The 12,445-nt window shown below is 42.0% G+C and overlaps 2 protein-coding genes across 7 annotated transcripts in view; one reads left to right on the top strand and one right to left on the bottom strand.

Annotated features, from left to right (window-relative positions):
* vps13a (vacuolar protein sorting 13 homolog A) overlaps positions 1–2,911 on the top strand; it is a 41,088-nt gene extending 38,177 nt beyond the window's left edge. For 3 of the 6 annotated variants that reach the window (XM_060054091.1, XM_060054092.1, XM_060054090.1), the window contains 4 exons: positions 871–956; positions 1,313–1,436; positions 1,670–1,744; positions 1,900–2,911. In XM_060054091.1, coding sequence (XP_059910074.1) covers positions 871–956; positions 1,313–1,436; positions 1,670–1,744; positions 1,900–1,950 — 336 coding nt within the window. In that variant the 3' untranslated portion in view covers positions 1,951–2,911. Of the gene's footprint in view, positions 1–75; positions 652–870; positions 957–1,312; positions 1,437–1,669; positions 1,745–1,899 lie in introns of those variants that run through there. The other 3 variants (XR_009526252.1, XM_060054094.1, XM_060054093.1) reach the window with 1 other exon arrangement.
* LOC132459502 (guanine nucleotide-binding protein subunit alpha-14-like) lies at positions 2,157–12,421 on the bottom strand. The gene is made up of 7 exons (XM_060054099.1): positions 11,506–12,421; positions 7,101–7,285; positions 5,918–6,072; positions 5,521–5,649; positions 4,993–5,122; positions 4,371–4,524; positions 2,157–3,875 (listed from the first exon to the last, which is right to left on the bottom strand). Exons 1-7 carry the CDS (start codon positions 11,624–11,626, stop codon positions 3,685–3,687), a joined length of 1,065 nt encoding a protein of 354 aa, XP_059910082.1. The 5' UTR covers positions 11,627–12,421; the 3' UTR covers positions 2,157–3,684.
* Between the last annotated feature and the right edge of the window lie 24 nt (positions 12,422–12,445).

The following is a 12,445-nucleotide window of genomic DNA, read 5'->3' as shown; positions in this document are numbered from 1 at the left end:
GTCTAGCTACTTGCCACACAGTGACTGTGAATGTCTCTTCCCCTGACGTTGGCTCTGTCTCTTTCATGTCCACAGTGCAGATTGGCCTTCGCTCAGTGGAGTAGGACTGACACAGAGGATGAGGATGAGCTGGATGAGGAAGGCAGCTAGCAGTCTTAGCATGTCGCGTGTGGTTTTAGTCAAAGTGATGTGTTTGTGGAGTTAGCTTGGTGTATAGGTGTCTAGGCTTTGCTGGTGTTCGCTAGTTTGTAACATTTTGGTAGACCTAGACAATGATGATGATCAGTTTGTACACCTTTTTTTGTTGCTTAAAGTGCATTCAAGGCCAGCTGATTTGTTTTGTTCATTAATTTGTTACGTTTGGGAGGAGGGCGGTTTTGCGTGTCATTCATTTGTTTGTGTCAACGTCTCCCTACTTTCCTTTTACCCTATCCCATATCATATATAATATATCTCCATATTATTAATATTAAGAGGTATCCCATCACATTCATGTCATTTGCATTGGCATTTCAAGCATAGAATTGCCCATTAAGGTGCAGTGAATGTATGTTATGCTCCGTTAAACTCTGTTGTTGCCACTTTCCATCTTTGACTCTGTTGACCGGGGTTCCGCCGTTCTCATTAAACATGTTCATATCGTCATGACAACCCCCTTGCCTCTTTGTTCCAATTCATTCTTTCAATCATCTCCCTCTTCCTTTTGCCTTTGAGTCATATCTTGAGTCATTCTTTAATGGTATGTGTTTGGTTCATCTTTGTTAATTTATTCATTTGTACAAAAGACGCACAACGTTACACTTGATGCTCTTGAATCATCCTTCTCTTTGTGACTGAGTGAATTGTTTCCCCTTTTCTCACCTCTTACAGAAAATCGAAAACGGACGTTTCTCCAAGTATAGATACTTTGCTCACGCCAAGGTCAATGAGTCGGACTTCCTGATGATCACCAAAAGGTTAGCTCATTAACTTTGGAAGAACTGTAATACATCATGTTTTTCACATTTTGTATTCCTTTAATCTAGCTGTTTATGAGACATACTTTTTGTCTTGATAAATTTCCGGGTTCAAAGGTTTGAATGTATCTCAGATAGTGGTTGGGCAACTGATAATGTTTCCGCTATGAAACCTGATGAAACAATGAGACATACTAAACTACTGTTACCCCAGGACATGGCATCAAAAACACAAAATCCTTTTCACAACCAACAAACTAGTCCTTCAACCATGTACAAGCCCTGTTTCACCGATAGCCAATGCTAGTTTGTGTAAATTCCCTACAAAATATATCTAATCCTGCTTTCTTTTTCAGGGGCATTTTCTTTGTAACCAAGGGTACGTTTGGTCAGCTGACCTGTGAGTGGCAGTACCTGTTCAACGAGTTCACCAAGGACCCCTTGATCGTAGAAGACCGACGACTTCGCATCGAAGCGAAGGTACGCTCGATCAAAGGCCTCTAATTGGTTCTCTTTTAAAGGGAAACTGAAGCTGCAGTAGTGTTGTGATTGGTGGGCTAGTCTGGATCACATTTGGATGATGTGATATAATAAAATAAAGCAGGAATATTGTGGTGTTTTTTGTTTTGTTTTTTCCTAAAAGTCCTTTACATATACATAATGAAGTCCAAAATTCATGCTGAAATCCGGTCCCCTGTTGTGTTGTGTTGCAGGAAAGGGTCAAGTCAGTCTTCCACGCTAAAGAGTTCGGGAAGATCATCAACTTCCGAACTCCAGAGATTGCCAAGGTAACCCTACACCGACCATACAGATAATAGACAGATGGGAAGTGTTGCAGGGAGCTGTTCCAGTCAGCAGTAATGCAGAGAGTTTGGGAAATGAAATCAGGACTTGTGAAATACATGCACTTCCTCAGTTTAATGTTCTGCCCGTTTGCTTGCAGTGGGTTCTCACCAAGTTGGAAGACGCAATGGAAGGTTTCCCCAAATACTGACTGAACCACACCAGCTGAAATCCAGCCACACGGGAAGGAAATAATGCATCACTAAGTGCAACACACACACACACACACACATACACCAACACACCTATAGATTTATATATGTGTGTGTCAGTGCCTTTTTCCCTTGCAGCATGCTACAATTTACTTAAATCAGTAACTTGCGGTATGTCCCAGTCGGTAACATTCTTGAGAATGAGTGAGTCTGTATATAGATGCATGATACAGCTGTCCCTAATTAATCACAGGTGTCTATTATACAAAAAACTCTAAAATACATTAGTGTTGTCTTTGTGATCATTTGCTACTGCTACATTTGAACAGTGTTTACCATTAAGCAGACACCATAGGCTGGTTCAAGTAACACATTTATTTGATTGTTCATTGGAAAAGTTAGAGTGGAATGCACAAACAAAATGTTTAGCGATTGATGAATGGGTTTTGGTATAATTGAACTTGAACACATGCAGGGTTAACGCTGTATGTTAGTAGATCTTGCACACATTATCGTAAAAGAAACTTGTCATTCTAATTAAAAAAGAAAGCACTCATTGCCAAACATCGCTGCGCTGTCTGTTGACAGATGCATGTTATTTTTTTATATATTTTATCAACCGTGTATATTTATCTAGGATAATGCAATGTGTGTACAAATCCAACAGAAATGCTTATTCTAATATTGTGATTTTTATGTTTTATACCACAATTCTAGAATTCTTTAAAGAGGATCTGTAACAGAATATTCAGAATAACTAATGCAATTATCTTCCTTGGCTGCTATATGCACTGGCTTGTTTTAATAGTTTGGTTCGGTCTTTTGGTGTTAGTGTCACTAAATCAAAGTCTAAATATGTCTTTGTCATTCAACTTTAAGGGAAACAATTGCATAAATGTAGAATATAGCATTGAATGAAGAATTTTGTCATTTGAAAATAATAAATGGGTTTAAAGTAAATCCTGCTTTTTGTTCATGCATGTTTCTTTACCTGTTTACACCTTGAAACAAAACAAAGACTGCAGCTTTTCATTACAACAACTATGTTTATTAAAAACTATCATGTCTATAATGAAGTTACTTTTAACAGGAACAACAGGAAAGTTTACAAACCCTCCCAAATAAAAATAACTCCTTATGAGGCGTAAGAGAAGTCGTAGCTAAACTTGGTAGAGTCTAAGAAGGACAGGATCAAATCTAGCGTGTTTTGTGTTGGTGTGTTTTGAATAAACAAGGCACTTGGGGGAAAACAGAGTAACTCGCGACAGAGCAAAGTATTTCAGAGTTTCACATTTTTATAAATTATTTTTATACATTATTTGTAGATAGAAATGTAACATGTTTTATGCATATTATAAAATGCAGCGCAGTGCATTCAGCTACTCCAAAACCATCTTCACTATTGGCTTGAACCTTCCTACGGCAGGCCTTCATTTTAATTATCATAACTTGAGTAGATATTTAGTCCACACAGATGATTAATAAGTTAATTATTCCTTACGGTAGATCCCTACAAGGATTATTCATATTTCGTTCTGATTCTAAAAACAAGAAGAAAAGGCATTTCTTCTACCCAAAAAATGCAGTCTTGACAGTGTCAAGTATTATTGTGAAGAGATCGCATATTCTAACGAAAAGACTATTCCTCCTCCGACAACAACAATGCGAGTGTGACTATTCGACTTGTCATCTCCTCTCCTTTCTGTCCCGACCTAGCCTCCTCTGAGGGACCCTCACACCAGGTTGAACTCCTTCAGGTTGTGTCTCAGGATGGTGTCCTTAACCACCACAAACACAAAGCGGATGTTCTCCGTGTCGGTGGCGCAGGTGAAGTGGGAGTACACCGTCTTCTCCTTGTCGGGGTTCTCGTCCATGTACATCTTCAGGATGAACTCCTGGGCCGCCTTCAGGTCCTGCTGAGGTCCTGCAGTTCAGGGAAGGTTATCATATTCTCAATGTGTTTGTTATTTCTCTATATGTATGGGTGAGATGCTTTCACAAGCCTCTCGTTTTTTAGTCTCACCTGGACATTGTTTACTTATGTCTGGAACTATTTGGTGATGCAAACAACAACAACATTTGACTAAATCAAAATATGAATTCACTGTTAAAGCAAATGTGAGCTGTTTTGTGTAGGAACCTGATAGACATTAATGCTTGATTCTACCCTAAATACATTCTCAGATTATTTTTTTTAAATATCCATCCACCCAGATCTTATGTGGCATCACTATAGGATCCCGGTGATTACTATAGGGTCAATAATCCTACAAATCTACCGGCAGACCACATTGCATATAATCGGCCCAATCGACCTTAAGCTTTACTGAGGGGAAAGACTGCCTAGCCGAGATTTCCATCAAAAAGGTCCTGCGTCATTACTTTTCTCCCACACACACGCACACAAACCCAGACTCACCTGTGAACTCAGGGAAATAGTTAGCGACATGAGAGTACTGGATCTTCTCAGTGAGGATGTCGGTCTTGTTGAGGAAGAGGATGACTGAGGATTTCTGGAACCAGGGGTAGGTGATGATGGTCTTGAACAAGGCCTTGCTCTCCTCCATGCGGTTCTGAGGAGGGGGCGAGAGAAAAGTTGGGGGCAAAACCTCTTGTCTGGTGCTAAACTGGATTTCTCTGGCACTCACAGGTTTTGTCAGATTTTATCACTTTGTATAAAATAGTCAGCCATGTCTCATTGTGAAAATCTGCAGGCCTACGCCTGCAGATTTTCACAATGAGACATTGAAAAGTAAAAAAAATCGAGTCCACTCACAACTAAGTTCCTATTTGTCTTTTGGTATTTACATAACACAGCATGTTTCTTCGCCAAAATGTTCGGCCACTGCCACTGCCTGTGTACCGTCTGGCAAAATCCCATAACCTGGCCAATTGACAGCTCGTCTAGTCAGATGATTGGAAAGTTTTCATTCAAACAGAAATGTTGTCCAGGGGCGGGTAATGGTGTCAGAATCACACAATATGTGTCGTGCCTTTGCGCAGGCTCTTTGGCCTTAGCGAATGAGGAAGCAAACACATACCTCATTGTCGCACTCTGCCAGGACCTGGTCGTACTCGCTGAGCGCCACCAGGAAGATGATGGAGGTGACGTTCTCAAAGCAGTGGATCCACTTCCTCCTCTCTGATCTCTGACCTCCCACATCCACCATCCTAAAGAGACGAGAGCCACATTCAAACGTGGGCCAGATCCTCACAAATATTCAGATTAATTATTTCAATTTGTAATAGTGTTGTTTTTTTTGTTTTATCCCAATAAGTCTCCAAGCCTTATGTCTATAGTTGTGACTAGGCGTATGTTCATGGATGTTAATCTGAGCATGTCTAAAGGCTTGTCTAGGGGTGTTTTATACAGGCTTGTCTGAACAAGGAGTATGTCTATGGTTGTGTCTAAGAGTGTCTGTTCATGTCTTAATAGTTTGTCTATGAGCATATCTAAGAGTTTGTCTATGGGCGTGTCTCAGAGCATTTCTTTGGGCGTGTCTAGAGGTATGTCTATGGGCGTGTCTAGAAGTATGTCTATGGGCGTGTGTAGGGGTACTGTATCCTACCTGAAGATGACGTTCTCCATGTCAAAGGGGTATTCTATTATACCAGTTGTGGGCACTCTCACTCTGACGATGTCCTGCAGGTCTGGTAAATATGAGGGGTCTGCAATGCGATCCAGCTCGTCAAGATAACTATAAAACATGGGAATAATAAGAGCAATAGGAAAGTATTGGTTATCTCAATCAAGATAAAAACAACAAAATACATGATTCATAGTTCAGAGAAGGGCATACATGTGTCATTCAAAACTTGCTGTTTTGACAGATTATAACTGGGTCAAGGAAGCACACCTACACAAATACATAGCCAGCCATCCATATACTTTCCCTCCCATCATTTTGACATTATTAGAACCATTGCAGTAACCCAGGGACTGCTCAGTGAATACTCATTGCTCACTATTTGGTGGAGTCAGAGAGCTGGTATTCTCTGCGCCGGTCGTAGCACCCCTGCACCCCACCATCCTTCCACAGGCTCTTGATGGCCACTGAGAGAGTCTGGTCGAACTCCTCCACCTTGTCCACCTCCACCTCCAGCACGGAGTCGGCATGGGCCTGCAGATACACGCAACACACAAACGCACAAACACAATAACAACTCCAGCAGTGTTACACAACCTCGGGGTCGGGAACCCCCGCATGGGAGCGGTCTGATATGCATATGAGATTGCCGGTGATTGCTGTAGGAATTCAATGCTTTACCTTTGACAAAAAGGTTTTGAAGGTCAAATGTATTAAAGTGTGTGATGTTTGTGCACGTTGTAAAAGGATTTTCAAACCCCAAAAAACGGTCACATGCCCAAAAGGTTAGGGAAATGCTGAGCTATGGTAGCTAATACGCCCGCTAACCCCCTCCATTATCCTCCAACCGCGTTCCTGGTAGTTACTTGGTTGCAACCAGGAAGTCAAGCATGCAAAATAAGTAATAAACTGAAAATGTCCGGTTATGCACAGTATACTAAACGATGAACATGCGGTACCAACACCCAGTACAAGATAGGGTAACACCATAGAGCAGCCAAAATAAACACCAAATTTGACCAAGCTATATAGTCTGTCAAAAGTGACCAAGATAAACCAATGGAGTGACATCTGGTGATCGTTACAACGTGAAGATGATGTTGTCAATGAATAAACTCGCATGCAAAACTGCTCAACTGGTCATCATTGATAGCAGGAAACACAGGCCTCTTTGGGAGAGGAGCGCGTGACTGACTACCAGCCACCACTTTGGGCCACGGCAGTAACATAGAGACCCACGGCTTCATAAGGGGATTCAGCATTAAACATGGCCTTAAAGGTGACATATTATGCCACCAGGTGTGAGTGTGATTAGCCATTACAAGCCATTTTGAAAATCTGCCTAGATATGTGCTGGATAGATCAGCCTCGCAGCCTACCCAGTGGACTGTAGCAAACGTTGCTGCGTAGCAAACGTCTATCCGTCATACATCTAGGTGGACACGTCCGCTTGTGATGTCAGAAGTGGCAGATATTCCAATGGCTTTTCATGGCTGATCACATTCACACCTGGGGGTATAATATGTCCCCTTTAAAGCCTCTCATGTTTGTTTCTTTCGTACCTGGCTGTCCCCCTCGGTGAAGGCTATGACAAGCGGCTCCATGGCGCGGACCATGGCCTGCATGGAGGTGAAGATGTTCTGGAAGACCAGCTTAGCGTAGCTCTTCTTGTCATCCTCGGAGAAGCCCCCTCCATGGATGATCCTCATCTGCTTGATGAAGGTGCTCTTGCCGCTCTCTCCTGTGCCTGAGATAGGGGAGACCGTGCCGGAACAGGAAGTGAGCCATGAATTGTTAATGATATATATGTCTGGATGTCTGCTTTTACTAAAAGTTCCCTCCTCGAAGTGCTAGCGATAAATGTTGTCAAAGAAGCAAGGTAGCTAACTCTTGTAAATGCTAGGAGGAAAAAAGGCGGGAAAAAATAAGATAAGGATCCATGGTTGGAAAGGAGTGCATGGGGGCAGACCTGAAGTAGTCGCAGAGTGTTTTGAGGTCAAAACAAGAACAACAACTTTCAGGTATTTGGAGGTGTGAGGTTCCATGAATTACACACACGTTGGCTTCCAACGTACGTGCAGCTTACTTGAACATTTATTTACCCATTAAGAGCTCCCTATTACTATATTTTTCGATGGTTAGGATAGAATAGAAGAAATAAATGCTTCTTATCCATCATCCTTAATCAGCCCAACCTTAACCTGTCACTTGACCTCTGACATCCTGATTGTGTGGGTGTGTTTGTGTGTATCTAACAATGTGTGTTACCACAAATAGTTGCTTTAATCAAAATCATTTCGGTTGAAGAATTGACAATAAAGAACAGCGTGTGCGTTTCAATCAAGCATTTATTTTCTCTTCAGCGTTAAATGACCCAACTGAAGCTGTCAACTAAGCTATTCGTTAAACAAATGTGTTTGTTTTCAGTGGTGTACTTTCAAGCAACAAGCAGTGACTAAGTGTATGCAGTGTGTCTATTAATGTGTGTGTGTGTGTGTGTGTGTGTGTGTGTGTGTGTGTGTGTGTGTGTGTGTGTGTGTGTGTGTGTGTGTGTGTGTGTGTGTGTGTGTGTGTGTGTGTGTGTGTGTGTGTGTGTGTGTGTTTGTATGTATGTATGTGTGTTTGTTTGTTTTTCTTTCTTCTCTGCACACCCTTTGGAGTATATCAGAGTAGTAGAGTGTTTGTGTTGTGAGAACATATATGTGTGAAAATTGCTTGTCAAAATAAAAGATAATAGTTTCAGCAAGCTACATCTGGTTGTTAGCATCTCATTTAGCACCTCCTTGTGTGTTTTGCATAGTGTCGCACCTGAGCTCAGCTGCTTGCGAGCGATACCCAGACAGGGTGAGCCCATTTGAATGCACCTTGTTTACAAGTCAAGTTTTCTTGAGAGAAGAGAGAGGAGTTTTGGGTAAAGATAAGCCTCTAAACGCAGCGCAATGGATGCAAATCTGCCCATAGAGAGGTCACCACAGTCTCCTTGAAGAAGGTTCATTGACCGACTCTTATTGGATAAGGGAGGGAATGAACCAAACAAAGCACGCAATTCATTCATGAAGACTATAGGAAGTCAAATGAGTATAGAGCCACTATATTCTCTGGCTATTTTCATTGTAGTGCAGAAATAAGTTAAGAACAGTAAACGAATCAATAAATGGAGAAATACATACATTTAAACAAACTAAATCAACCTTGAAATCAACAGAATTTTTTTAAGAAATCGGACATCGGACTGCAGTCACTAAATGTCATGACATCACAACTCTCTTTACCTACTTTAATCGTAACTTTTCACAAAATCAGTGTGAAGAGCACGAAACAAAGGGGGGGTTCAGCTGTAAGTCAACCTCACAACAAAATGGCCACGTAGCTGTGGAGCAAGGAAAGAGGCTTTTTTGTGTCTGTATGCATGTTGTCCACCCCAGTGCTCCCGCAGTATAGTCACTCAGTGTGCGCGGTTGGGTGTGTCACTTTAATTACCCCCCCCCCCCCCGCCCCCCCCCCCCCGCCACACAAAGATAAGCAAGGGATGTATGAGTAATTGCATGTGGTAAAAAGGACTCTCATGACTAGCATTGAGGTCAATAATACAATGAGTATTTATGATATTTTGCCTCACCATACTGTATGTATTGCAGATTGGCCTGTATTATGCTTTTCTTTAGACTCTCAAGTCAAACTAAATCAACAAAAATATATTTTTTTTGCCTCGATGAGACAACATTTATGATAGAAAGTTTCAGCCATGGTGTTTGCTCCATGCTTTCAGCCTCTCTATCACTGGGGGGGGGGGGGCGTTGTGTAAATATAAGCATATACTCCAAGTGTCTCCTCTCCGAGTCCATGTTCGTTACCTTGTATTTGTGAACCAATGCCCAGGAGTACACATAGAACACTTGAGGTTCAGCGTGATTGTTCAGAGGTCTAGTGAACGTTTAAGATCATTCAAATCCAATTCAAATGACAAGCAGAAAGCCACTGAGAGTAGTCTTCCATTCGGCACATACAGACACACACACACACACACACACACACACACACACACACACACACACACACACACACACACACACACACACACACACACACACACACACACACACACACACACACACACACACACACACACTCTCTCTTCCCTCCTTGGGGACACACTGTAACCCACCTAATGAAACCCACAGAGGCCGCAGTTCACACAAACCTCCCTGCACACACACACACACACACACACCTTGCTGCACAGTAGTCACTTTACCTGCCCGGTACACACACCTGTGTGGCACACAGAGCTAGCTGCTGGATGATTGCTAAATAAAAGAGCTACCTGACTCAAGGGAATCATCACTTGCTTTTCCCCCGAAAGGATTCAATGACAACGGAAACAGTACAAGTATTCAATCTAGATTATTCCAGTAATCATCCTTTGAACAAAATTGAACAAATAAAAATGCATACATATTAATAAATAATTAGGATCTCAATAAAACCCAAATGTATCATCATATTGATCTGAAGACTGTAGATATAATTCACAAATTGTCTTTTTTATTTTTTTCATTGGATTAGATCAGATCGGAACCGATCAGATTAAATCAGATCCAGTTTGATTAGGTAATCCAAAATATACCATACTGTACAAAACAACCAACATGAAAACTCAAAGGCATCCATTAGCTCCAGAACCAAGAAGCATGATGCATCAAAAACGAGCACCATCACTCTACCAATACACAATAATCAATCACATCAATCATCAATCATCAATCGTCAATTGATGTGAGCGTCTATTTTTCCCCTTGCTGGTTGTGGACGTGGAGGGGTGAGAGGAGGGCAGTGTTTAGAATAAGCCATTTCGAGGAGGACCAGGGATGCAAAGCTTGATTTAAAGCCTGCTGGCACCTGCATTTGCATGTGTTTGCATGCAATGTGGCCGCAGCAGCTAGTTATGGCTGTCACACACGCACCACCAAACAGGTATAGGGATGGATTAGCGGCCTTTGTGTGTGTGTGTGTGTGTGTGTGTGTGTGTGTGTGTGTGTGTGTGTGTGTGTGTGTGTGTGTGTGTGTGTGTGTGTGTGTGTGTGTGTGTGTGTGTGTGTGTGTGTCCATGGTGACAATGACTTGTGGGATGATGGTGAATGTTTGAACAGGTGCCAAGATGCTATTTCCACCTCCCAACAGCATATATATTATAAATAACAATGGAGACCATTATCTATCATAACATCCATAATTTATTAAAGGATTGCAAGGCCTAGCATTTATACTGGTTATGGGGGTTGTCAAAGCTTCTATAATAATAATAATAATAATAAAGACCAGGTAAAGGCATGCACCATCACTATACAGGAGCACTTTAACGCCGTGAACATTCAAATAAAAAAGAGACTATACTCTTAATGTTTTTTTATTGTGTATACGATGTGTGGATTCCTCTGGCAAAGTGGTGAAAGTGATATGCAGTAGACTCCTATATTAATCGATATTTGTTTTCCAAGTATCTTTCCACTACGCTGTCGTGTGTTGTGTGTGTGTGTGCACGCCTGTTCAAGTTTGAGTGAGGAGCGAGACACAACGACTGGATGCCAGCAGAGCCGCAGTGGGCGCTGCGCCACATCCGGAGATATGCAGAAAATAACTCCTGCGTAAAAGGAAATGTAATGTCTTACGCGATATGAAACGGAACCGTGTGCGGTACACAGACCATAACTGCCTTTAACCGCGTTTTATTCCCTTAACACATCATAACAACATTGACTATAAAGAAAACCCTTTGTTATGTATGGCATAGACCTATACAACTTGTTTCAATGGAGAACCAAGTGAGAGCGCTTTATTTTTCCTTGTCACTCTTTACTAGGGATCATACTGTTCATATGTATTCGATTATATGGAGTAGGGAATTTGGTTGGGACAGGGCATGGGGCACTTGCCGGTAACACAGGTGTGGTCAGCCTGGATGCTCACCTAACAGCAGCAGTTTCAGTTCCCTGCGGGAATCCTTCTTGTCTCTCCGCAGCTGTCGTTCAATCTCCTCATTGATTCTCTTTTTCGCCTTATCCTCATTCGATGAACAACAACCGGCCATGTTTGAACTATGAACGTCTCTGTCCGGTGACCCGTCAACGTCGTCCTCCCCTGCGCCTCAAAACTGTGGAGATTTGATGATGAACCCAATCGCGCCTCCTCTGCGCTCCCCTCGTTCCAAACACACACGCACACACACACACGCACTCACACACCCTTGTCTCAGTCGGAGTGCGCCTTGCGCATCTTTAGGTCTGCTTGACGTTACTTCCAGTGTTTGAAGAAAAAACTGATTGAAGATCCATCTACTTCACCCTATAGTCCTTCTGGAAACCTTTGCGCAAAAGAGGGAGAAATGCGCTGTGGCCGGTGGAGAGGTTTGACTGCAGAACGCATCTTGCTGTGGAGGGCTGGTCCATCCTGAACTTTATCAATTTCTTCCTAGAAGGGCGGTGCCAACTGGGGAAACACAAACGAGGAAGTTTACAAGGCAGTGGCACTGTGGGGATTCATGAAAGGATGTCGTCCCACCTCACTGACAGAGGCTTAACATAATAAACATTCTTTAAACTGCAGCCTTTATCTGGCCTCGGCTGTTTTTTGAAAGATAGGCCTAATGCATGTTATACAATTAATTGTTATACTGACTTATGTCTCACTGTATGGGGTGTAGGCAGTAGGCAAAACATCTCCCAGAATTAGTCTTGCTTCTCAAAGCAATTCAGCAGTTTGAAATATGTCCTCGCCTTCATGACACGTTAGGTACATTTATTCATATTATGCCTCAGAGTTGAGTAAGAAAATACTTATTGATAGCTGTGTAGACCTATATAATTAACAGTTTTACTTACTAGTAAAATAAAGTAAACACAATACACTG

The sequence above is a fragment of the Gadus macrocephalus genome, chromosome 6 (genome assembly GCF_031168955.1).
Source record: "Gadus macrocephalus chromosome 6, ASM3116895v1".
Lineage (NCBI taxonomy): Eukaryota > Metazoa > Chordata > Actinopteri > Gadiformes > Gadidae > Gadus > Gadus macrocephalus.
Note: the sequence above shows the minus strand (reverse complement) of the source record. Positions and strands in the feature narration are given on the sequence as shown.